The sequence below is a fragment of the Bos mutus genome, chromosome 17 (assembly GCF_027580195.1).
Source record: "Bos mutus isolate GX-2022 chromosome 17, NWIPB_WYAK_1.1, whole genome shotgun sequence".
NCBI lineage: Eukaryota > Metazoa > Chordata > Mammalia > Artiodactyla > Bovidae > Bos > Bos mutus.
This window is the reverse complement of record NC_091633.1, coordinates 11,883,734-11,910,007: the sequence shown is the minus strand read 5'-3', so window position 1 is coordinate 11,910,007 and position 26,274 is coordinate 11,883,734. Positions and strand designations below refer to the sequence as shown.

At 55.8% G+C, this 26,274-nt stretch overlaps 1 protein-coding gene and 1 long non-coding RNA gene across 5 annotated transcripts in view; one reads left to right on the top strand and one right to left on the bottom strand.

Annotated features, from left to right (window-relative positions):
• The window catches only part of RBM19 (RNA binding motif protein 19), a 120,808-nt gene that overhangs the window by 69,913 nt on the left and 24,621 nt on the right, over positions 1–26,274 (top strand). For all 4 annotated transcript variants that reach the window (XM_070386090.1, XM_070386088.1, XM_070386089.1 and 1 more), the window contains one exon: positions 15,434–15,539. In XM_070386090.1, coding sequence (XP_070242191.1) covers positions 15,434–15,539 — 106 coding nt within the window. The remainder of the gene's footprint in view (positions 1–15,433; positions 15,540–26,274) is intronic.
• On the bottom strand, positions 16,423–20,470 carry LOC138991477 (uncharacterized). Its single transcript, XR_011467433.1, has 3 exons — positions 20,334–20,470; positions 18,002–18,131; positions 16,423–16,756 (listed from the first exon to the last, which is right to left on the bottom strand). It is a non-coding gene; the product is annotated as an uncharacterized lncRNA (long non-coding RNA).

Below are 26,274 nucleotides of genomic sequence, written 5' to 3'. Positions count from 1 at the left end.
TCTCCATCACAGATACTCAGCTCCATCTGACTCGCCAGCAGGCCTAAACAGACTCTAAGCAGACAGGCAGAGCTGTGCTCCGTTGAAACCTTACCCAAGAGAGGTAATAGGCCAGATTTGGCCCGTGGGCCAGAGATTGCCAACTCCTGGTTTAAAAGAACCAGTCGCTTTTTCCTCATCAGAGTAGACACGGATACTGGAGAGCAGGTGATGTCTCTGCTGCAGTAACTGACCTTCCACCCCACCCCCCAGTCCACCCCATACACCATCAGTCAGTATCCCCAGAACACAGTAGTAATGATCACTGGCAGAGCTGCTCCCCACCAGGGAAATCACACACACACACCCCTGCAGAATTCTAGGCTCCAAAGCACACCTGTGCACAGCTACCCTGTTTCGCATTGGAGAGGATGAACTCTGGCATCCCGGGCCCTGGGGCAGCCCGTCCAGTGAATAGAGCATCAGTCTGTGCATGCTGAGCATCATCAGTCTGTGGGTACCAGTCCCATCTCTGCCACTTGACCTATAGAAGGGAGGCGAGGCCAGGGGCCTTCCCCCTCTTTCTCATCTGGAAGGTGGGTTGCAGTCCTGGCCCAGGACTGCTTTGCATTGGCTCAGAAAGTCAGAACTTGCCAGAGAGGAGCACCCTTACCTGCCTCACCTGATCCCCTGTATTGACTCTGTCACCCTCCCCTTCATTTGTCCCTTGTGCTCTTAGCATGCACTAAGGGCACAGCTCTGTGTGAAATGCTTTAGACATTATGTCTCCTTTAAGCCCCACCACAGCTCTGTTGAGTGTGAGGGATTGTTATCCCCATTTTTACAGACTTGCAAGCCAAAGTAGAGAGTGGGGGAGGCAGCTTGACCCCCAAGCTTGTGTCGTGAGCCCGTGTATCCCTTGTAACACCACCGTGCCTCCTGACCTCTGATGTCTCTCACGTTGAGTGGTTATTGTTTAGTCGCTCAGTCATGTCTGACTCTTTGTGACCCCATCATGGACTGTAGCCGGCCAGGCTCCTCTGTCCATGGGATTTCCCAGACAAGAATACTGGAGTGGGTTGCCATTTCTTCCGCCAGGGCATCTTCCCGACCCAGGGATCGAAGCCTCGACTCTTACATCTCCTGCATTGGCAGGCAGGTTCTTTACCACGGAGCCACCTGGGAAGCCCTAGTTTGACTGGGGGCCACCCCAAACATGGGGTACGAACTCATCCTTGTCTTTGGAGGAACAGCTCCCCACCAGGGGTTGGGAAACAAGACGTCTGATCTATGTAGAATTTGTTTCTCTGGGGGATGGGGGGTGGCTTGAATGGAGCCAGAGAAACCAAGCCTGGTTTTCTTTTCTCTCCCATCTTGCCCCACGAGGGCGTGAACACCTTTGATTGTTTTTCCTCTCCCAGTAATTCCCCACGCCCACCCCAAGGTGCGCTTCGCCCCAGGTCTGCTGCTTCTGAAAAAGTTGCAACCACACTTCCTGTCTTCCAAAAGAAACGGGGGCAGCCGTGGGGGACGGGAGACGCGGCCAAGATCCACACCCCACGTGCCAAGAGGCAGCTGGGAGATAAAGCACGTCCACGGCTTTGTACGTTGCCAGAGACAGGATAATTTACTCTTCCCTCCTCTCGAACTTTGCAGAGGACGCTCTTTAACTCGCTGGGGAGATAAACAGTGTTTGTTGCGGAGGGGACCTCTCCCTACTGATGACTGACTCTTCCCTTTCTCTTCACCCCTGCCTGGGGCTCGTCAGTTTTCTTACACCCTGAATCCTATCTGGCCCTAATTGGGTTTCTTATCATAGAAAGACGCCCCCCCCGCCCCCCCGCCTCAACCCGAGACACCTGTACACACCAAGATGCATCCCACGGTGGGACCCATCGTGGCCCTCACGTCCAGACTCTCTCCCTCTCCTCCCCCCAGAGCCACTGGAACTGGCTCTCTGGAGGCCATTTCTCTCTGTCCCTGACTCCAGACCCCTCCAGCTCTCGGCTCCCACTGGACCTTCAGCTCCTGAACTTCCTCTTCCCTCCTGTAGTTGAACTGAGCTCTGCGCTGGTTTATTCAGCCCCAAACAGATGGCTCCCTCTCACCAATCCATTTCCACCTCTCCCTGCCTCTGAAAACTCGCCAGCCAGCCCGAGCTTGGTTTGTTTTATTGTCATTTTCTTTCCCAGGCTTTTAAAAATTCTGTTTGTCCCAGTCAGTCAGGGTGAGTGTCCCCCTCCCGCTTGGTGCCGGCAGGGGACCGTCCACTCCCTGTCTCCCGCCGGCCCCTGGAACGGCCTCCCAGGCCTTCCATCAAAGGCCCACACTGTGGATTTGCATCCCACATTGTCTGCAAGGGTGTGTCAGCTCTCTTCCCCCTGGTGACAACCTGCCGGCTTTTCTTGGAAAGCTCAGATATTGAGGCTGCTCAGTTATCTGAGGCACACTCCACTCTGAGCCCTCTGGACCAGAGAAGGGGGTCCCTCCCGGGTGTGAGGTCTCGGTCAGGGGGCCTGCCTGCCCGGCAGACCTGGCAACCACACTGTCTGCCTCTTCCCAGCCATGAGTAGGGCTTGATGGATGCTCAGGATGCTTGCTAAGGGGATGGAGAGCTTCCTGACGCTGTGGCGGTCCTGTGGCATTCCTTCTAACGGTAGGTGTCAGAAGTTTCTAGGATGCCAAGCTCTTTAGGAGCTGCTTTCCGTATCTGTCAGCATCTCCTTAGCCTCTTTTTCTGCTCCCTCCCATCACTCACCTGATGGCTTCCCAGTGGCTGACAGGTTCCAGCGAGAACCCGAGAAGGGGGTGCAGGAACAGAAGTGGGTTACTGCGGTGGCCTGGGGACGCGGTACAGCAGAGGAAGAAGTCGGGGAACTCCACAGTCAGACAGCCCTGGGCATTGCCCTGTGGGTTCAGACAGTTGGCCCCTCGGGATCACGTACACTCTGGGAGCTCAGCGTCCATGAACCTTGCTCCCAGCAGTGACTGAGAGCAGCAGTGTCCACCCTTTTGGCACCAGGGACCAGTTTCATGGAAGACAGCTTTTCCCTGGCCCGGGGGTGGGGGAGTGGGGGTTGTTTCAGGGTGCTTCGAGCACATGACTTTCATCGTGCACTTTGTTTCTAATCTAATGCCGCCACCCATCTGACAGGAGGTAGGGGTCCGCGGCCCAGAGACTGGGGACCCCTGGATGAGAGCTTCCTCCGAGGCCCCAGGCACCCGTTTACCTCCCTGAGCTGTGTTTCCTGTTTCTGGCATCGAGGACCTGGGTCCTAAGAGGGACCACACATGGTTTGTTCTGCTGCACACCAGGCACCTTTAGCCCCATCCTGGGCCCTGGCCACACAGTAGTCCAGCAGGGAAGAAGGACCTTAAGCAAAGAGAGAGCAAGATACAGGGAAGGATGGAAGTCGGTGACATCCAGGAAGAGGCGTGCCTCAGGTGATGGCAGAGGCAAAGCTGATGTATGTCAGCGGGCCGGGTGGGAAGCCTTCGGGATCCTCCACCTGGCAGTCTGTCCCGCTCGCCGTTTTGTGGGGCAACAACCAGGCTTATGGGTCTGTGTTGACCTCCAAGTCACTGAGCCCAGGACATATCACAGAAGGCGTGTCAGGGCTGCGTAGATACGTCTGCCGTTTGCCCCCTGCATCTGATGGCCCCGGGCTGCTGTGCTTGGCCAGTTCTTTTAATACTATGTTTTGGTTTTTTTAGATTCACACAGGGGTCAGCAAACTAAGGCGCACATGCCAGCCCCCCGGGGCTTCCCAGGTGGGGCTAGTGGTAAAGAGACTGCCTGCCAATGCAGGAGATGCAAGACACGCGGGTTCGATCCCTGGGTCAGAAAGGTCCCCTGGAGGAGGGCATGGAAACCGTTTCCAGTGTTCTTGCCTGGAGAACCCCATGGAGGAGCCTGGCAGGCTATAGTCCATGGGGTCGCAAAGCGTCAGGCACACTGAAGCAGCGTGGCACAGCCCCCTGCCTTTGTTAGTCAAGTCTCACTGGCACATAGCGGTTTGTTGACACGCTGCAGTGGCAGAGCTGGGAAGCTGTAAAGGCAAAACTATAGACTGTCTGACCCTTCGCAGAGGAAGCGTGTGAACCCCTCGTCAGCCCTCACTTCTTGAGGCCTTTTATTAACCTCTTGGCCCTTCTCAGCTGCTTTGGGACAAGAAATTAGATCAACGAGTTTGCAAAGTAAAAGCAAACAGGCTTTCAGTGGGAGGGGGCAGGGTCAAGGGCTCTCCCATGGGTGACCAGCGGAAGCTTAGGACGTGGGCTTCCTGGCGTCATTCTCTTTTGCCCGTGGGACTCTGCTTCCTTCTGGAGTCTACGCGAACACGCAGCAGCATCTCCTCCTGCAGGACGCAGGAGCTGTGTGGCACGGATGGTATGCGACTTGCCATGCTCTGAGCCCCCTGCTCCCCGCGCCTCTGTCCTCGACCCCTAAGTGGTGGTGTTGACTCACATCCCATCGGAGCTCCGATTCCTGAACCCGGGCAGGATGCTGCTATCGCCTTCCCGCCCCTTTTCCTAGAGATGCTGTCGGGACGCTAGAGGCTTGTCTGGGTGCTGGGCTGCCGCCTTGTGCTTCTCCAGAGAGAGGAGAAGAGCCGGGCCTGCAGCCATGAGGCAGGCGTGCTCACTGGTGCGCCCCGGCAGCCCCGAGTCGCTCTGTGGTCCATGTTCAGTCTCCCCGGGATGCCTTCCTCTTGATGCATCAGGAAGTGGGAGACGCTGTTGGCAGCTGTGGGCTGCTGATTGGCACTACAGTGGGGGGACCATCAATGGAGAGTTTCTAATCCCCCCAGTGACTAGAAGTTTTCTACTTAACCATGTCTGCCCCTTAAGATCCCTTCAAAACCTTACAAGCTCAGCGGAAGTTCTCCCTGTATTTGTGAGATCTGGTTTCTCTTTTTTTTTTTTTCCTTCACATCCTCCTTCGTCCACCCACCGTCCACAGTCCCCAGTTAGGACCTTGTGGATCACTGGGAGACCTGTGCCCTTAGCTTGAGGTGTCAGAACAGGCCATGTTAGTTTGGGAGAGTGGTGTGGGCCTGATGGCAATCAACTGGAGGTCATCTGGCTTCATGACATGCAGTCCTCCCTAGGGTTCTGAGCGTTAAGATGGATCCAAAAGAAATGACGTTGAAGGGGCCCTTCTGTGTGTGTATGGATGTGGCAGAGGAGGGGGCGGGCACTGAGTGGAAGTGCCAGGGGCTGAGAAGTGGAGTGGCCCCCCTTCATTCAGCCTGCTCAGGAGGTCTGGCTGTGACCTGGCAGCGGGCATCATGAGGGCTGTGGGCCAAGGGGCATCTCTCTGCCCAGCACACCATGCCCACCCTGCATAGTGGGTCCACCTGCCTGCCCTGTTTAGCATGGGAACTAACCGTACCCTTTCCTGCCTCATAGAGACCCCAGGAGGGTACAATTCTAATCCAGTATCAGAGGGCTCAGAGTCTGATCGTGAGGGGGGTGCCTGGGAGTGGTCCTTCTCTGAGTGAGTAGCAGCAGTGATGGGCAGAGTCACCAGGTATCAAAAGGCATCAAGTTGTACCCACGTTTAACCCCGACTTCAGACTTCCTGGATTCTCTCACCCTCATTTCCTATTTTCTGCAGTTACTGTGGAAATATCGGGCACCACAGAGACCATTACAGGAAGTCAGATACACAGCAGATTAATTATTTAATCAGATGTAAGCCCACCAGAAAGAGGCTAGGTCTTAGAGAAAGTGTTTTTTTTTCTAATTTTTTTCTTTCCTCCCTCTCGAATATTTTCTGTATTGAGACTAACACCAAAGGGTGTTAAATTGGTTCTGAATGTCCAGCTCTGGCTGCCCACATTCTTGTAACGATTTCATTAGCCTGAATTATCCACTTTATTTTCTTGTAATGGGATTAGCTGTACTTGAGGCAGCGGAAGACCAGAGGGGGAGAAAGGTGGTGGGGAGAGCATCCGCCACGTATTCCATTAGCTCAACCCGGCAGAGGCGTGGAACCCACCAGAGTGCACGCCCCCGGCCGGCGGACGTGTCTAGGAGCTCTCCTTCCAAGAGGAAGAGGGGACACGCTCTGCCCCAGTGGGCTTGCTCGGCCCGAGGAAGATGGAGGAGCCTGGGTCTGGCTGAAGGATGCCTCCTTGAGGACAGTGCTTCTGATTATCTTGTAACAGCGGTAGGACATGTGGAGAAGATGGAGCACCGCTGCTTTCTTCAGGGCTCCAAGAATCACAGTCACACCTGGCCCTCTTAACCTCTTCTCCTTGCAGGAAACGCCTGGGTTCCCTGACCAGCCCCGCCTGCTCCTTCTCAGCTTTGACCTGGCACATCATAAGAGCTTGGGAAGGGTCACTCTTTTGGCCCCAGTACAGATCTGTATGGAAGACAGGGGTGTTACTGATAAGACAGCTTCCCTTTCTTCCTTACGTGTGGGAACCATGGCATCAGCAGCCCCTGTATGGCGGCCTAGTTATTCCCATTTTACAGATAAGGAAACCAAGCCTCAGAAAGCTGACATCAGGTGCAGGGCTGAAATCTGAAGCCACGTCTGACTCCAGACTTAGATTCTTTCAGCGATGCTGTGACTTGGCCCCTCGTGGTCAAAACTAGACTCACTCTGAGCATTCCCCCACTTTGCACAGTCCCGGGTGAATTTGAGGTTTCACCCAAGTGTTCAAGACAAAGGCCTTTCACCTGGGGGTGTATGACTCTCTTACTTCTCTTTCTCTTCCAAATTGGACTTCCCAGCTGTGTTCAGTGGAATACCAGTGTCTTGGGAGATGCTCGGGAGGAGAGATTCAATGGCTGGATGAGCTTGAGAAACGCTGTTTTCTTTCTCGCACTTGCAGATAAATCCTCCCTGCTTGAGATGTCTTAAAGGCACTGACAAGGTCTGCAGCCAAGAAGCTTGCTGAGTTCTGTTTAGCCAGATCTCTCCTACATGTATTTAATTTCAGAAGTCTTCTTACACAAAATACCTATAAACATCTTTCAGGACAAATTTGGAACATGTTTTTTTTAAAAGTTACCTGTTATTTCAAAAATCTTGTTTTAATGGCATTTTCTGCCTGAAGCCTACACTTGGATCTAACAGACAATGTTCAGTCTGGGGCTACGTCCTGGAGAATGGTGAGGGGCAGTTGATTGGCTACATGTGTAGCCACCCACGAAGATGTCCATGCCTGGTTAGGTGCTGCGTGGCAAATGCAATGGGAAAACCCTCTCTGTCCTCAGGGAGCCCAAGGGGCCAGGAAGGGAAGGGCAGGGGCCCAATCTGGGGTAATAAAGAGCGGAGGACAGTCAATCACTTGGGAAGTAGACCAGCACTTCTGATCACTTAGGATCGAAGCAGAACAGAACCCACATGTGGGGATGCTAAAAACTCAGCACTGAAAATGTTTTGACTTTGTTACCAGTATTTGAAAACTCCATTTCTTCAAAGAGTCTGGACTGCAGACCTCTTTAGAAAAAAGATCTCCCAGCTGGCTGTTTAAGATGGGGCTGAGGGGTCCCTGCCCACTCTGATGGAGCAGTGGTCCTCAACCTGGGCAGGCGCACCCTCACCTGGAGGGCTTGTTACCACTTGGACTGCCGGATCTCCCCCAGAGATTCTGATTTCAGAAAGAGAGGAGTGGGCTGAGACTTTCTGACAAGCCTCACAGATGACACTGATGCTACTGGTCCAAGAATTGCCCAGAGTTGGGACTTGGCCAGTTTGCCCCAGCTCTTGGCCCCCTCCTGTCATCTGTCTGGCCCCAGAAATTTTTGACTCGAGGGCCAGCGTTCTGTCCCTTACATTGTCCTGGGCCTGGCACATCTCAAGATGTTCTTATACACCTTCCTCCCTTTCTCTCTGTCTCTCCCCTGATTATCAGTCCAGCCTGGAAACGACTCAGCCAGGGTCACACAGGCGGTGAGGGCAGAGCTGGGCCAGAGCCCCTCCACCAGAACCTCTGGGGAGAATCTGGGCTCTGCCTGGAACGCAGGCCCTGAATCTGATTCAGAGATGCCATTTAACTGCTCATCCCCGAGAGGGTCACGCCTGCCTGCAGAGGACCCTGTGAAAGGCTATTGAGAAAAGCTAAGCGCTATCCTCCATACCTCCTTTCTCACTTTCTTGGAAACCAGGCCATTCTCAGCCTCCAAGAGGCAAGAATGAAAGGCCTAGTGCGCCGATGGTGATAAGGTAACCTTTCTGCATCCAGCTCTCACCTCAACGAGCGGTGCGTAATTGGAGAAGTTCACTCTAAAAGGCACTCTTTAAACAGCGAGCAAGAACAAAAGAAGGAGGAACAGCTCTGAGCTTAAATATGCCTCCATGAACCCCCCCTCCCCACCACCACCCCCCCACAACAGAGTAGAGGCCTGACTGGGGGTCAGCGCACACCTTTATAACCTTCTGGGGGAGCAGTCACTGCAGGTGGAGCCTCACACCGAGACCCCCAGCACCTGGCTGCAGCTTGGCCAGGGTTGTCTGGAGGGAATGATGTCGTTGCTCTCCAACCTAGCAGGGCAGAATTCTGAACCCCGTTGTCTGGGCTCTGGTCCCTTGGTGAGTAATCCTGTCCCCCCACCCCCACCCCCGTTTTGCTGCTGTTACTCACTCCTGCAGTTGAAGGAATCCCTGTGGCTACTTTGAAAGGAGCGTGGACCTCCAGAGGCCAAACACTCCCTGTGATACCGTGTGGTTGTGCAACATGAGAGAGCGTCCTGAGGACAGAAGGACTGCGTGTCCTGGCCTGGCCCCAGACATGCCGGTGTCTGTTGCAATAGCTTATGCCTTGTGTGAGATGATCAGAGAGAAGGAGGGGGACCTGGTGCTCACCAAGGACTCGGTCAATGTCAAGTGCGTGTTTTTGTGAATGTTTACAGGGCGTTTTCTGTGGGCTAGGCGCAGGCCAAGGTTCCGCAGACGCAACAGAGACTCGACCCTGCTGTCTTAGAGTGTTCTTTCTGTCTCTTGTGGGTCTTTGTGAACGGCAAGGGAAAGACAGATAAACAAGCCATTCCAGACAGTGTTCAGAGGCAACAGAGAGTGGCTGGTGCAGCAGAGGAACAGTGTTAGAGTCTGGGTTCTGCCTGGAGCACAGAAGGCCTCATTGAGAAGGTGGCATTCAAGCTGAGACTGGATGATAAGAGGGTCGATCATGGGAACAGCTCAGCACTGAGAGTTGTGGGTTATGGGAAGAGCAGGGTCATAGGTTCTGAGGCTAGGCCAAGCTTGGTGGCTTCTGAAGCAGGAGGAAAGCCAGAGTGGTCAGATTAGTCTCCGTTTCCCAGTTTATGAGGCTGGAGGATTGGACGAGGAAGCCTCGGCTAAAGGCTTTGCTCTGTGCACATTCCAGAAGCCGGAGGTTTGGGTGATGGGTCGTGTTGCCTGGCTTCCCTCGGTTGCAGAAACCCATGTGTCCTAGATGGAGGGATGGATTTGTCCTCAGGTGTCCATTCAGCCCGTCTGTCCCTCCATTGTGCTTCCGCTGGGGCCCTTAGCATCATGGCGACTCAGTAAGGAGAGGAGCCTTGAGACGGGATGCCGGGCGAAGCAGCTGCTGACCTGCCACATTCATTTACCTGGTGGGAACTATTCTGTGGGTCCGTGAATTCACAGATGGACTCTTCATCAGCATGCGGGAAGAGAGGGAGAGCAGTGAGCAGAGATCAGAAGCCCCCAGCTGTGGACACTAAGCAGTTGAGATGGGGAGGGGATTGATCCCAGAGTCCTTGGGCAGTGGTGGGGGAGCTCACCACCTGCCTGTAGCTCTTCCCTGCCAGCCCAGAATCCCTAAGAACAAAGTTGATGTCTGGCCCACCCTCACCTCTCACCTGGCACCTTGCACAAAGAGCCCTTTGGCCAATTATTGATAGACAGACCACGCAAATGTCCAGTGAGCAGAGGCTCAGGAGCAGACTGCCCACTTGGAGTTCAGCCTGGCTCATGACCACCTGTGGGACCTTGAACAGGTCACTTCACCCCCTGTTGTAGGTAATGACTCAGGGGCTGACCTTGGAGAAATCACATAATTTGAGCCTCAGTTTTTTCCATCTATAAAGTGGGCACAGCAGTACACAGATCATGAGGCTGTTGTGAGATCATGTGCAGCCCGTGTTTAACACGCCGTAGGGCATGTGGCCCTAAGAAAGACCGTAGGGATGGATGGATACGTCATGTGTGTTAGAACATTGCTGGTGCCAGTGGTATACTGGAAAGGCTTCTAATGCCAAGAGCTTTAGCCCTTTTTTCTTGGCTCTAGAAGAAACAGAAAGAAGCCTGCAGTTTATTCTTATCACAAAACCAGCCCTTCATCTCATTCTTGTTCAGACCACAGTGTTGTTCCAATTCTGGATCCCTTGGGTGGCAGCTGATTTCCCTGCGCCCACCACCCCCCCCCACCTCAGTAATGCCTTGAGCACCGGTGGAGAGATGTCAGACTTCCCCCACGTGACTCAGCACTTCTACTGAGACCCTGGTTCCTCCAGTGGATCCAAATAGGAGAGCAATAAGGACTTGTGTCCTGGGAGCAGAAGGGCCGAGGCTCCCTAGGGTGTGCCTGACCTCCACTTGGTGTCAGCGTGCAGGCTGGAAGGTTGGCCTGTGCATGAAGCCTCCAAACCCAGGCATCAGAGTAGCTACAGAATCATCAGGGTCGGCATCTCTGGAGGGCTCTCTCTCTCTCTGTCTCCCCGTCACTTCCTTCCCCTCCCCAACCTATCCCATCACTTCAGTGGAGGAGAGAGAGGCTGCTTCATCCTTTTCAGTAGCAGAGCTAAAAATACCCCCCCACCCCACCCCCCGAGCAAAGTTGCCATCCAGGACTGCAGCAGGTCTGGTCACAGAGTCTCAAGGGAGGGGATCCCTACACACACGCACACGCGTGCACATGCACACGTTGTGTCTACATTCAGACCTTGTGTGCAAACAAATTTGCATGCCTGGACTTGTTTATGAGGCCCAGGCATAATTGGCTTGCCTCGCTCTACACCTCAGCGTCCCCTCCCCACTCCCCTACCCCCTACCCCCATCCCTACCCCCACCGCACCTCGAAAGAGATGAGAAACATGACAACAAACTCGTTGTCGAAAGCCCACGAATCCCCTACCAGTCACGCGCTCCCTGGCGTGGCGGAGATGGGGGTGGGGCTGCGGCGTGGGGGAGTGATGGGTGAACCCGAGGTGAATGAAATAATTGGAAAAGTGAGGTGTGAGTTTGTTACTGAAGTGTGAGCGTGGTGGGGGAGGGAAGGCGGGCCATGTTTAAAAGCCCGGTATGTCCTCTTTATTCACAGCTTCTGATACAGTAATTGCTATTTTGTGGTTTCTATTATCTACACAGTGGGGAGCATCCGTGTCTCCTTCCCAAGCGGTAGAGTCTGGGCTTGGGTAGGAGCGGGTGGGAGGGTGGGGTTCCTGGGTGCCCTGTCATCTTCTCCCTCTCTGGTTCCCTGGTGGCCCTGCCCAGCCTCACCCAAGCCTCTGCTCCCAGGAGACACACACAACTTCCTGCAAAAGCCGCTCTTAAACATGGCTCCATGGGCTTTGCTGCCAGATAAGAACCTTAATAATGTTTGGTATTTATATATCGCTTATCTCCAAGGAGCTAAAGGTACTTCATTGATTTTCTCCACTGCCCCCACCCCCCCCACCCCGGCCCACCACACCAACCTTTTTTCTTTTTCTATTTTAATTCTCTTTCAATATCTCTCTGAGATCATTAGTGTCAGCTTTATTTTCTCCCACACAGTAGTTTCAACCAAAGCCATCCACGTCCCCAGCATCCTTTCTCCACCAGGAGCAAAAGCTGGCTTGGGTTTCACGTCCCGGACCGTGGGGCTTAGGGGGGCCACTTGGCCTCTTTGGCGCTTTAAGTTTTCTCATCTGTAAAAACAGGAGGCAGCGACTCTTAACCCACAGTTGTTGTACCTAGAAACGGTATGTTTAAAAGCCCTAGCACGTCACAGGCACGACGACTCTGTCGTCGATCGCTGGGGTGACAGCCACAATGACAGTGTCTTGACGCTACAGCCGTTCATTCTGGGGCTTCACAGGTAGCGGTTCTAAGATCTAACCCTAATCTTTCAGCCGTTTCAGAAGCCTGCCCTCTCTCTCATCACATTCTCAGAAGGAAGGAACAGGCGGGCCCACCATCACCCCTTCCCAGTCCCCCAAAGGGTGCTGTTGTTCAGTCTCTCAGTCAGGTCTGAGTCTTTTACGACCCCATAGACTGTAGACCACCAGGCTCCTCTGTCCATGGGATTCTCCGGGCAAGAGTACTAGAGTGGAGGGCCATTTCCTCCTCCAGGGGATCTTGATGGCCCAGGGATCAAACCCATGTCTCCCGAATTGCAGGCACATTCTTTACCATCTGAACCACCTTGGAAGCCCCCAGCCCCCAAAGAATAGTTTTGGTTTTGTTTTTTAAGCTCCTCGGGTCCTGGGACACAGCATTTCCTTGGCCTTGCAGATGTCTGTCTGGACATCTGCACAGCCCAGATGGGCTGTGACCTCCCCCTTGGCCCACCGTCTCCCTGGGACAGGACCCCAGCTCCCTGGTCCCTGCCCTCATCCCTTATGGACTGAGGCTGCCCTTCCATCCAGGCTTTCCCCGCCGAGCTCTCATATCCCACTTCTCCAGGCCACGTGAGCATGGCTCCTTCAGCTTCTCCCCATCAGCTTTATTCTCCACCTTTTAATTATTTTCCTCGCCTTTCTCCGGACCCTCAGCTGCTTACCATGCATAGGGCGTCCACAGCTTGCAATGCTCTGCGGAGAGGGAGGAATTAACCTCACCAGTCTCTCCCTCTGTCTGTCTCACGCGCGCGTGCGCACACACACACACACACACACACGTGCGCGCGCGTGAGCTCCCCTGAAAGGAGCCAGGCTCAGGAGGTTGGAGCCCCTGCGGGCAGAGGCAGGGGGTTTGCACTTAGTATGGAGGTGGAAGGAACTGGAACTCAGTCAGCCGTCCTTACTGCCATCTCAGGCAGGTCACTTGGACCCCTCAGAGCCTACACGGGGCAATCCTTGCTGCCCCCTACACTCGGCCTTCCTGCTTCACGCCAGATGGGGCCATGCCCCAGGGACAGAAAGAAAGTCCCCGCTCCTGAAAGTGGTCCCCTCCAGATAACTGAAGGGGGTGAAACACTGGGCAGTGGAGAGAGCTCCGGGTTCACGTCAGACACTCTCTGGCTCTCTCTCCAGCCCTGCTGCCTACTTGCAAGAAGCACTTGCCTCCCTGAACCTCAGTTTCCTCATCTGTAAAATGGGCATGGTGAGACCAATGATAATGAATGTTTGTGCTCTTGGTGTGTGTACCCAGTGGCCTGGTTCCTCCACCCTCCAAGTGTGGCTGTGATGTCCCAGTGGTCGTGTCCCCCTTCCACTAGGGGTACTGTTTCTTCATTCCAAAACTACCTTCACACATCCACTCTGAGCCAGGCCCGGGGCGCCTTGCCACAGATCCAGTGGTGAGCAAGATAGATGTGGTTTCCACTCTCGCAGAGCTGGGTTCCAGCCCCAGGGGGAGGCAGAGACTTACTTGGGTGTCCGTATGGCAGCACCCTGAAGCGCAGTGGGAACCCCAAGCAGATCAGCCAAGGCTGCTGCCTTAAGTCAAAGCCTAAAAGAGCCTGGAAGCTGAGGCAGGAGTGGAGGGCGAGCGGAGAGACCAACACACCCATAGGTTGTGTCTGTCCAGTGCCCAGCATGGCCTGGACACGTACAGGTGCTTGCCAAGGCCCCCTGTGCCTGAGAGCCTTCTCAGACCAGGTTTGGATCCATCCGATGCTCCTGCCCCTGCAGCCCCAGTGGCTTTCTGAAGAACTTGGGGCCAAAGGGCCGCTTACATCTACCCGAAGGGGTCTACCAGGAAGTGTGTGTATCCCCTGCCTTCCGTGTCCAAGGCCAGCCCTGGAGGAGGCGCTGGGGCTTCGCTGGAGAAAGAGGCGGTGTATCTGTCGTGGGGCGTGTCGGCCTTTAGGTGGCAGAGTAAAGCAGGGTTTGTGGACTGGGCTCCACTGGGCGCTCTTCCACCTCACCTTCCTGCTCATCCCCCCCTGCCCAGCCTCCAGGCCCTTCCAAGTCGGCCATGAGCCCCAGCTGGGGGGGGTGGTGCTGGGAAGACTGACAAGGTGCCCCCCAGCCCCTCCCCTCCCTGGCAGGCCGGCCTCCTCACCAGCAGCAACCCCCCACCCCCTGCTCAGAGCGAGGCCAGGAGGGGGAGCGAAGCGGCCGGGTGCGCGCCAGGGAGACGTGCAGATTCATTTTGAGGCCTCATAATGCCGCATTTACACACCATCCTGCCTCCAGAAATTGGGCCGGCCGATGCCTGGTCATGCTGGCAGGGCCGCGGGTTAACTCCTTGGATTTAGCTTAGATCATTTCACAAGAGCTTACGGCCTTTACTGTGTTTTTTTCGCCCAATCGGTCTCTGGCCCTGAGGCATCCTAGACCGTCGTAGGTAGGCGCGTATGCCCCCGCACCCGCAAGTGTGTGTAGATTTTCAAATAAAATAATACCTCTCTTCAGATGCCACACACATTAAATATTTATTGGCAGCAATCGCGTGTATACATTTGATAAATGGATCTGAGGATGGGGTGGGGGTGGGGGCGGGGGCAGTGGGATGGGGTAAAAGCAAGGGAGGCCCCATCCTTTTGTCCCGGAATTTCTCAAAGGTTTATCCTTGAGGGGCAGGGGGTAGAAAGGAGGGGAGGGGCTGGGGGGATGGCCAGGGACCATGTTTACCTGTCTGATCCCTGTTGGGAGGGGGTGGGGGGGGTGAGCCATTTTCTCCCCCAGAGCTTGGCCTGACTTCACTTAGCACATATCAAAACCCAGAGGCCGGTGGGAGAAGTGGAGTTCAGAGGGCGTGGCTGTGCGTCATTCAAGCGCCAAGCACTGAAGAAGCACTTCAGGTCCCATGTCTGGGATCAGGGACTCATCCTGCTTACACAGTGCAGCCGTGGGGCCGATTTCAGGTCAAGAGACCGTGCTGACCCCAAGTCCGGGGGCCCCTGGCACGCACACATGAGCAGGCCCTGGCCCTGGCCAGTCAGGTGTGCAGGGGTCTGGATCCCCGCCCCCCACTCGCTGAATATTTACCCCTGCCCTCCAACTCCCCAGGAGCAAAGGGAGGATGAGTGTGTCCACCCATTAGAAAGGAAGGGAAAAGTCTCCATCAGCGGGGTTGTCCCCTTGCTGCCCGGCGTGATGACCAAGGCCTGAAGGGAGGAGGCCACCCACGCACCCCCACTAGGGCACATGCTGGCCAGTGGGGAGCTGGCACTGACACGAGTGTGTGCACACCTGTCTGTGCACACGTGTGCAATCTGTAAGCACCCCAGTCTTCTGACTGGCAAGGATCAGCAAGTGGGGATCAGTCCTGGCCCACCCTCATATCTGCCCCCTACCCGGCTCCAGTGCAGGCAGTTCTGAAACTCGCATGTTTTTGTTCCAGCACCTTCGGGGAGCTGAAGACCGTCCGCTTGCCGAAGAAGCTGACCGGGACGGGCACGCACAGAGGCTTCGGCTTTGTCGACTTCCTCACCAAGCAGGATGCAAAGGTGAGACCAGGGTTCCTCCCACCCAGCCTCTCCTTTCTGGGCCATTTTGCCAAAGAAGCAACAAGGCACCTTAACAGATGTGGGTGCCCCTACCCGCCCCCCGCTGATGTGGGTTTCCTCTTCTCTCCCTGCAACCCTGCTAATTTGTATGATGTCCTTGGAAGAGAAGACCCTGGGTTTTGTGTTGGAGGAAGGGGCAGTTCAGGGTGCCGGCTACTGCAGGTCAGACAGCAAGCGTGGGAGACAGTGTGGAGAGTGTGGAGGGGAGCCGGTGGGTGGTGCTCAGTGAGGAGGCCACCAGACAGCCCAGTGGGAACCCCTGGGGTCACCTCTATCCCTACTTCTTCCCACTGGTGCCGGGGGCTTCTGTTTTGTGCTCGCTTCAGGTCAGGCCAGGCAGGTGCTGCTGTGTATAAGCACGGGTGCAGAGCTACTTGGAGAGAGCTTTTCTTTTCGAAGCAAGGCGGCCTCTCTGGGTTTGGGGCTTGGCGCACGGGGGTCCTGAGTCCTCATGCTCTCTCCCCAACAGCAGAGAGGGGCAGAGGCTATGTGACCCAGGGTTCATTCAGCTGTGTCTGTGGTCGCTGGGCTGTGGCGCCGTCTCCGTGGGCTCCTTCTGTGAGCCCGTGCCACAGCCCACCCGCCCCCACCCTGGCCTGTCATCCCTTGAGGGCTCAGTGCAGCGGGGGAGCAGCTCACACTGAGGGCTGGCACGCGCCCTGCCTGTGACGAGGTGTCTTTGGAGAAGCAGGGTGTTGGTTGGGAGCACACCCATTGGCCTGCTGCAGGGGTGGGTGGGGCTGGAGGTGGCAGCTCAGGGACACAGCTGCGGCCTTTGTGGGCCCTGGGAAACACGCACAGGCAGAGAGGGCACCCTGGGACCCCGGCAAGCCTGCCAGCCAGCCACCTTTGTCTCTCAGCGTCTTGAACTCAAGTGCCTGCTTTGTTGACACGTGGCCATGTTTGTCCAGACATCTGCTCCTCTTTCTTCTTGCCTGGCAGCCCTTCCCTTGCCTCTCATCCTCGTGGCAAGAGAGACCGCACCCCCTGCTTGCAGCCAGCCCATGCATGGCCTTGACACTCACCAGTAAGGGGTGCACCTGTCGGGGTCCCCACGCTGGCTGGCCGGGAAGCCGGGAACAGCATGTCTAGAGCACGGCTTCTAACGGCTGGCCGCTCTGCTTTCCCAGCTCTGCCCTGTTCCTCAGTCTTCTTGTCTGTAAAAAACGGGGCAGTGACAGGTCCCACGGTCACGGAGTGAAGGCAGATGGTGACACGGGTCCTGGCACACGGTGCTCATTCACGCCAGCCCAGGTCCCTTCGGGGCCACCAGCCCTCCATCCGCAGACAGGAGAGGAGAGGCCTGCAAAGTAGTGCTTTCTGTACTGCATCCGTTGAGCCCTCAGCTTCCGTGTTTGTATAGAACCACCGTCATCTGCTCTATGTCAGGGAGACTGTGACCAGAGGAAAAATGAAGGGGCTTTGCTCCTGCTCCCTAAATCACATCTTTTATTCAGATACAGTTGGGTTTCCCAGGTTGCTCAGTGGTAAAGAATCTACTTGCCAATGTAGGAGATGTAAGAGATACAGGTTCAATTCTTGGATCAGGAAGATGCCCTGGAGGAGGGCATGGTAACCCACTCCAGTATCCTTGCCTGGAGAATTCCATAGACAGAGGATCCGGTGAGCTACAGTCCATGCGGTCGCAAAGAGTCGGACACAGCTAAAGCTACTTAGCATGACACAGCACAGCCAGGGCTGGCTGTCAGGGCACAGACTCTACAGCCGGGATCCTAGCACTTAGCTGCGGTGTGACCTTGAGGGGGGTCCTACATGCCTCAGTTACCCCCCATATAAAACAAGAACGGGATTTTCCTCATCCTGTTATCATGAGGTTTGGATGAAGTGATAGTCTCAGAGTGGGATCTGGCCTCTGTGAGCTCTGCATGTTAGCTGCAATGAGCAGGAGTATGGTGAGGGTGGTGGTGGTGATTGGAGAGGAAGGCACAGAAGGAGCAAAGAGAAGAGTTGTCAGCGCTCCTCCAGCTGGGAGCCGAGGCCTCTCCCCAGAGCCTGACAGCAGAATTAACGTGGCTCTCAGGACCCAAAGGGTGGGACCAGACGTGAGCTCCCAGCCTTGAAATTCCACGTGTCCCCGTCCCCAGGACACAGTCAGTATCTCTTTGTTCCCTGGGATCATTAGAATGGGGCAGGAGGGCAAGGGTCCACAGGTGGGCAGGGCAGTGCCAGCTCCCCGTACCGGAGGCCAGGCTGCAAATGTTCTCTGCCAAGCCCAGCACAGCCCTCTGCCGATTCTTGGAAATGGCTCCTCCTCCCCCACCCACCCCCGCCCCCGCCCCTTCTCTCCCTTCCATCCTGGGCTCCAGGAGGAGAAAGGGCAGCTGAGGACAGCAAGGACGCAACCCCACACCCCTCCGGGACTGGCTCTCATTGCCCCTCACCTCACACAGGCGGCAGCCGGGCTCCTGAGCTGTCCTGGCCCCGATGTCCCCGTCTCTCTCCGGCCCTTTGTGCTGCCGAGGAGTGAGCTGGTCTCCCGTAAAGTCTGAACCCGCCAGGAGCGCGCCTCTCCTGCAAAGATCCCTTTGCTCTTTTTGCTTCCCGGAGAAGCCGCCGTGCCTTCTCCCTCTCCTTCTCCCGTCTGCCTGAAGAACTTTATTGTCTCCCGAGTGGAACATTTAGCGCTCTCCACTGACCCATAGCGCCATGCGTGCTGCATGTTGGTGAATAGGATTCTGAATATTGTAAATACCTGGTTAGCTCAAGGGTGGGCGTGAGTTTGAAGAGGGAAAGCAATGCTGGAAGGAGACACTGAGTTAGAAAACCCCAGAGATCCTTTTTTTCCCTTCTCCAAAGATAGCACTCATGGGAATCCCAGGGCTGGCAGAGGGGCCTCCAGGACCTCTCCCCATCCCCCATTTCTCAGGGCAAGCACCCTCCTGACCCCCAGAGGTTCTCCCTTTGAAGATCTGCTTTAGAAACCCTTTCCAGGTCTTTACTGAACCCTGACCACTCGGCTCCCTCACCAAGGGCTTCATTTCATCCCCGTTTTTTTCCCCCACGTGAAGATGAGTGGTCAGGCACTGTCTTGGAGTCAGCAGTGACTGAACCTGGAGATGTAAGCCTCCCACGGGGACCCCAAGAAGTCCTCAGACAGGAGAAAAGGCAAAGAGGAGGAAAAAAAGGGAAGGGGGACTCCTACGACGGGCGGAGGCAGGGAGGAAATAAAGGCCGATTGCAGCACCTTGGGTCTGGAGAACAGTGAGGAGATGAGGTCTGTGAACCCAAGTGTGTGACTCCGGGCACAGGGCTCCTCCCTGGCACCAGCTGGTCCATTTCACCAGCTGGCAGAGGAGAGAGTTAGGCTCCCGGTCAGTCCCCGGAGGTATCCCCACAGCACCCAGGTCTTTCTTTGGGCCCTGAGCACCGGCCATCTGCGTCATCCCCACACCCAGGGATTCTCAGTCTTCTGACCTTGCTCCATGACCCCGTGTTCCAACCCAGCATATCCTGGGGAACTCCATCATCTGTCTGCCCCCCACTCCCAGGGTCAAGCACAGATCCCTAAACAGGAAAGAGAATGCTAGCACAAGGCTCCACGGAGAGCTCAGGGTAACCAGGCAACTGAGGACAATAGTCAGAGGCTCCAGCGACGGCCGGGCAGGCTTTGTGTGTAACACGTACTCGGCACACGCATTGTCTCGTCCCAACCTGCGGCAACCCCGGAATGCAAGAGAGATTTGCATTAACTCGTTCCCTGGTTTCTCCGAGCACTGGCTAAGCTTTGTGCGTACAGGACCGTGGGAAGCTGGGACCTGGCTCTTGCTGACATGCTAAACTGGGGGTGGGACCTGGCCTGGCCGTCAGCCCCTATCACAGGCTCCCGGAACTGGCAGGTTCTCCTAAACCTAGGGCGTTTTACCAGCCCCTGATACCCCAGGCATAAATGTCAGTCCCTTTGAAAGGGCTGCTTATTATCTGAGCCTCCAGGTGCAATGAGCCTGCCTGTCTCAAAGAACCTTCCCGCACGTGCTAGAAAGAAGCAGGGATAAAGGTTGGTGAGAGCAGACGGGAAGTCCCAAATTCAGTGGTCTTCTCCCATGGCCTGGGTCTGCCCTTACGTGTAGGGGTGTTTGTCGTGTCTCGGGCTCACACAGTTCTCTGGGCCCTGATGATGTTTCTGGAAGGGGAGCCCCTTGGCACCAATTTAAAAAGCACATCCACTTCTAAAAGCCCATCTGGGCGTTCGCATGCATAGGCTTAAGGAAGCCATTTGACAGATGGAAAAACTAAGGTTCAAAGGGATGGGGCCACTTGGCCAGAGCTGAGAAACCCCACATGTCCATCTGATTCCAAAACCCATGTGTTAGCACTTCCTTCCTTCATTCACATATTCACTTAAAGCGAGTGTTGGCTGCAACCAGACGGTGTGCCCAGCCCCTCTGCCCCACACCCCCAGCCAGCCCCAACCCCTCCCCAAAGAAAAGGACTCACCAATTAGACATTTTGGAGGAAGGCCAAAAGGCTGGGCCTTAAAATGTCTCTTGGGAACAGGCCCAGGATGGAATCAACTCCTCCAGGGGCCCCAGAGAAGTAGCGGGCATCCCTTTAGCAGCCTCCACAGCCCCAGTCTCCATCCAGCCCTCCCAAGCAGCTTTCTACCTGCACGGGTGACCTGGGATTCCAGACCAGCTGTGTCCCCGCCCATTGGCCAAGAGGCCACCGATAGCCATTGGGATTCCATGTAGAAGCCGCCACCTTCTCCGTCTTTACCTGGACTGCCGGTCGGTCACTGAGGAAGAAGAGCAGACTTGAGGTTCAGCAACCAGAACATTCTTTTTTTTTCTTTTTCTTTTCCTCCCCATGCATGCGCCTTTAATTTCTCCCTTCTCCGAGCCCACCGAGCCTTTGTACTTTTGCAGTTGCAGCTGTTTTTATTTGCCGCTGCTGCTGTTGTTTTAAAAGGTCTGTTTTCACATGGAATGTTATCCAATTAGCAGAGCAATGTGTTGGCTTAAATAAACACTTGGGGGGAGCCGGCAGTAGGGAGATGGGATGGCGGGCGGGTTGGCAGGCAGCGTTCTTCTCACTGGTAAACAGCCGCAGCTTTAATTGGGGGGTCGCGCCAGTTGACGTCTCCTTTCCCACTTCTCACTTTTTGCTCGCTGCCTGCGGAGGTGGTGGGGGGGCAGGGAGGGGTGGTGGGGGGGCAGGGAGGGGTGATGTGGGCACACGGCCTCAGGCCCACCGCAGTTGGGGTGATACTGAGCATCTCGTAGTGGGAGTCCCACCGGGCCTCTCCGCACCTATGGACTTCGCCTTGCAAATTCCACCAAAACGAGACTGGTGGTGGGAAGAGGTGATGGTGAGCGAACCAGACAGAGCTTCTCAAGGCGGAGACAGCCGCCTCCGTGCTGGGTGCCTGGCCATGGTGCAGGCGCCATCAACAGCTATCGCCATCAGGCTAGTGATGGTATGCGGTCTGCACACATTTGCTTATCCAAGTGCAAGGACAGCAGAGAGTACAGCCTGCTCCATGGCCCTGAAGGAGTGCAGCCAGGGACTGAAGGGGACATGGCCCCATGGGAATGAGAAATCCAGGCTGTGTGCTCCCCCGGGCAGCCCATGTTCTAGAAAGGCAGGGCGGCACAGTGGTTAGCAGCGTGGCCGTGAAATCAGAGCTGCCTCCTCCATCTGTGTGAATGTGCACAAGGGGTTTTACCTCCCCGCACCCCAGGTTACTCGTCCCCACAACCAGAAATAGTAGTACTACCGCCAGGCAGCTGTGAAGGTTAAGTGGAAGGATGCGTGCCAAGCGATTGCCATAGGCTTTGGCAGAGGGCAGCAGAGAAGGAGAGGCAGTGGTGTGCTCTGGGCCCCTGGGAGGTGGTTTCACTGCACTTTGGAGACTGGGGTCAGTTGTCTCTGTTGCCTTAACTGGATGCAAATCCGGGAATTAGGGTGCTGTCCCCACTGGTCCACTGAAGCGTGTGTGTTAAGTGTGTGCATTCATGCTCGTGGGGTTCTTATTTATTTATTTTCAGTGTTGATTGCACGGAGTCTTCACCGCTGTGTGGGCTTTTCTCTAGTTGTGTCGAATAGGGGCTTCTCTCCAGTTGTGGTTCGAGAGCTTCTCATAGCTGTGGCTTCTCGCGTCTCGTTGTGGAGCATGGGCTCTAGACGCGTGGGCTTCAGTAGTCATGGCATTCAGGCTTGATTGCCCCACAGCATCTGGGATCTTCCTGGACCAGGAATCGAACCCGTGTCTCCTGCATTGGCAGGTGGACTCTTAACCTCTGGACCAACAGGGAAGTCCTCATGTTTGTACTTTAATTGCGAGTTTTGCCTAGTTCCTATCATCGGGGCCCGGGGCTAAAAGAAAGCACCTTTGAATCCTGAGCCTTGCATTTGAGAGCAAGGATTTGGACTCAGCCAGCGCATTTATGGGCTGAGAACCCGGGATCAGGACAAGCCGCCCTCCTGCAACGAGCAGATGTTCATCCATCACCACCGGGCATGAGTGGCCCAAAGCGTGCCCGTGTCCTTCTGTCCCTCTGTATGTCCTGCAGCTGCCCCACCCCCGTGGGGTCAGAGTGGAGGCCATGGGGCTCCACCGCTCTGAGAAGGGCCTGGGTTCAGATGTCCTTGTCTCAGATTTACTCAGCGGTCTAGACCAGTTCCCAAGGAAAGGTAACCAGCCCAGCTGAGCTGACCGGCCTTTCTCCCTCCCAGTGGCACAAAGTTATCATCATCTTAAAAGCAGATTACCAGGAATTCCCTAGCAATTCTGTGCTTAGGACTTTAGGCTTTTGCTGCCGAGGGCCCAGGGTTCAGTCCCTGGTCGGGGAACTAAGGTCCTACAAGCCGTTGTGGTATGGCCCAAAAAAGTAACGATAAAACTACACCACCAAGGGCAGAATCACCGGTCCCAGCAAGCACAGGCCCTGAGTGTGTGCTGGGCACTGGATTAAATGCCTAGTCATGTATTCTCAGCCTCAGGAAGCCTGAAACTCCACCACTTTGTAATCGAGAAAGTGAACACCGAGAAGTTTCTCGTCAGATCAAAGGCAAGAAAGCACCAGGACCAAGCTTTCCGTGCTGCTGTGAAGCCCAAGGCCATCGCCAGACCCCACCGCCCCACTGCCTGGTCACTCTGGGCCCTCGGCTCCCTGGGGGGGCCTCTTTCTCTAGTGGCTCTTTTCTCCGTCTCTGAGGTCAGAGGTCATGTGTCACCTTCCTGTTCCGTGGTTCTGTCCCTTCATTTGGGCTCTTAGTAGGTCCTCCAGTGATGTTGAGTAGAGTTGAGCTGTGTGGATGGATGGATACAAGGTAGAGACATCTAGTCATCTGAAAGATTTGGACACAACAGCCTAGAAAATGGGTCCCTGAGCGTTCCTTAGAAAACTGCCCTCAGCTCCACGATATCAGACCTCAGAATGGCCCTAGGTGCTAAGTGGGGGGCCCCCAGTTGGAGTCACCAGTGTTGTGCAAAGAACCCCACTTATTCAGGGGGGTAGCTCCTCCCCCGTGGAGGCCAGAAGCAGCTGGAAGATTTGCCAAGAGCACGTGTACAGGAGTCCGGGAGTGTTGGGCCAGGGACAGAAGTGATGTGTCCCTCAGGCGCACGGTCCAAAAGACAATACCAAACGTCCCAGGGTGGTGGCCCCCCCTCTCTGGAGCCGCCAGCCCCTGGTGTCCGACGCCCTCGGCCGAGAAGGAGCCGAGCTCCCAGCAGGGCCAGCACTCCGAGCTCACGTGGTCGTTCTTGGCTGGCACAGGCCATGATTCCTCCAGGCAGCGGGGACACAGATGGTTTGGGACAGGTTGGCGGCATCCGTGTTCAGGTGGATCTGGCATGTGCTGAGAGATGCTGCCCTCCCTCTCGGCAGGAGACAGCAGAGGGCCAAGAGATGCCCTGTCTTCTCAGGACAGGAGGCCTGGCCTGGGTCCCTGAGACGGGAGTCCTGCCAAGGGCATCGAATGGGCTGTCGCCAGGAGGCAGAGGCCTGTCTCCAGGGAAAGCCAAAGAAAGACCTTCCAGCCGGCGCTGGAGGCCAGGGCTCTCAGGGCCTGCAGTTGGTGGCTTAGGTCAGAGGAGGTGAGAGAGGCGTGCTTCTGGGATGGCCGGGGCAGAGAGCCGGGTGATGGGGACAGCTCCGGACCCAGGCCTGAGACCTGCTGTCTGAAGCGGGCCGTCCATCTGCCCGGGTCAAGGCAGAGGGGACTTCAGGCGGCCATCTGCATCAGCAAACAGAACCCAGCCCCAGATGGTTCAAGGGAAGAGAGATTCATGGAAGGGTAAGAAGGGCTCAGGGGCTCACCAGGGACCATGCAATCCACCCCCTCCCAGGGCCAGTGACAGTGGGAGCTGCTGCCACCTCAGGCTAAGGGACCTTGAAGGGACAGGTGAGGGCTTGAGCTGTCAAGGGGGAGCCACCAGCAGGAGCTGTCGTCCTCGGCAGAGGGAGCAAGGGAGAAAGTCCCCCAACCTCTCTGATCCCTCCCTCCAGCCTCCCATATGCTTGTCCTAAATTGAACCCAGGGCCCATGAGCCCTGGTTATTCCCTACAGGAGAGTCACCCCAGAGAAGGGGTTGCAGAGGAAGAGCAGAAATAACCAGCACGGGCACATGGGATCGTGGCAGGAATGGCCCCGAAGTGGCCCAATTAGGGGGGTGTCTTGTCATCCGTTGCTGCCTCCTCTTTGCCAAACCACTGCATCCTTAGAGTTCTGTTCTGCATCTTCAGGCTTCAGCATTTACCCTGCCGGGGGACCGATCAGGTGTTCAGCCAAGTCCTAGTGGCCCAGGGGACTTCCCATCCCGAGGTCCCGAAGTCACGCATGTTGGGAGCGGGGTCTTTTGTCCATCTCGGTGCCACACCCAGAAGTGTGTGTGTGTGTGAGGTCTTGGCCTAACCAAAGGCGGGGTCTTCTGTCCATCTCGGTGCCACACCCAGGAGTGTGTGTGTGTGTGTGTGTGTGTGTGTGAGGTCTTGGCCTAACCAAAGGCGGAACCTCGGGCTTGATGGGCCAGAGGTACTCATTTTCCTGCCACCTGCACGGACTGAATCCAGGGGCTGGGGGAGCCAGGGCAGGACCCCTAAGTCCCAGGCAGCCCTCCGTCTCCAGCCAGGACCAATCTCAGCGTCCCTCCCGGTCTGGAGATGTTTTCAAGACCCTCGGTGGAGAAGACTCCAAGGCTGTATCCACTGATCATGTGTTGCCCCGAGCAGTGTGCTGCGGATAGCAAGGATAGAGACCTCCCTTGGAGGTCCAGGTCAAGCTGGGGAGCCTGGCACACAAGCAGATGCTGGAAGACAGCTGGGGGCGCAGGGCACAGCATGGGGGGTGCTGGAGTCTGTAGGAGGGGAGCAGGGGGCCACCAGCAAGTCGGCTCTGACAAGGGGAGCCCTCCAAGGCTGAGGAGAATGTTGTGAAGGCTCAGAGATGGAACCCATAGAGGCGGAAAGGATAAGTAAGAAGGACCTTGTGCTGTGCTGTGCTTAGTCGCTCAGTCGTATTCGACTCTGCAGTCCCATGGACTGTAGCCCACCAGGATCCTCTGTCCATGGGGAATCTCCAGGCAAGAATACTGGAGTGGGTTGCTGTGCCCTCCTTCGGGGGATCTTCCTGACCCAGGGATCATACCCAGGTCTCCCTTTATAGTCTGAGCCACCAGGGAAGCCTAGGAATACTGGAGTGGGTAGCCTATTCCTTCTCCAAGGGAATTTCCCGACCCAGGATTCAAACCAGGGTCTCCTGCATTGCAGGCAGATTCTTTACCAGCTGAGCTACCAGGGAAGCCCAAGAAGGACCTTGACGTGCCTACAAACTTTGGCCTCAGTTTTCCTCTCCTTGAAATGGGAGCATGACCTGTCTCCTCATGAGTAGGCTGAGGTCATGTGCTTAGAGTTCTCTAGAGCCCAGGAGATCTGTAATCCTGGGTTTGCAGCCCCTTGGATGGCAGGGGAGGAACACAGGCACCAGAAGCAGGATTTGGCGAGAAGCAGGGAGCTGGGAACAGCTAACTTGCCACTTCCTCCTCCGTTGGCACACCCAGCCCTGCACAGAGCTCTGGACAGCCTGCCATGACTGAGGCCCCATGGGCACACCGTGCCTGGAGCTGAGGTCTGGGAGGCTTTTCTCTGGGGAGAAGGTGGCTTGGATTGGGAGGAAGCTGCTATCAGACAGCAGTCCAGAGGGTCTGGGGCTGGGTCTCCCCTTCACCATTCCCCTGTCTCAAATATATAACAGGCTCCTCTGGGCTCTTTTTTTTTTTTAAGCAGATCATTCTTTTAAAATTCATTAATTATTCCTGGCTGCACTGGGTCTTCCTGCTGTGTGCGGGCTTTCTCTAGTTGTGGCAAGTGGGGGCTACTCTTCGTCATGCATGAGTTTCTCATTGCAGCGGCTTTTCTGTGGAACATGGGCTCTAAGCTCGCGGGCTCAGGAGTTTCGGCTCCCAGCTCTAGAGCACAGGCTCAGCAGTTGTGGTGCATGGGCTTAGTTGCTCTGCGGCGTGGGATGTCCCGGGGCCAGGGATCGAACCCATGTGCCTTGAATTAGCAGGCAGATTCTTAACCAGTGGACCACCAGGGAAGTCTTAACCATTTCTTTTTTTAAGTCCTTACTGAATTTGTTAACAATATTGTTTCTGTTTTATGTTTGTTTGGGGTTTTTTTGGCCCCAAGGCATGTGGGATCTTAGCCCCCTG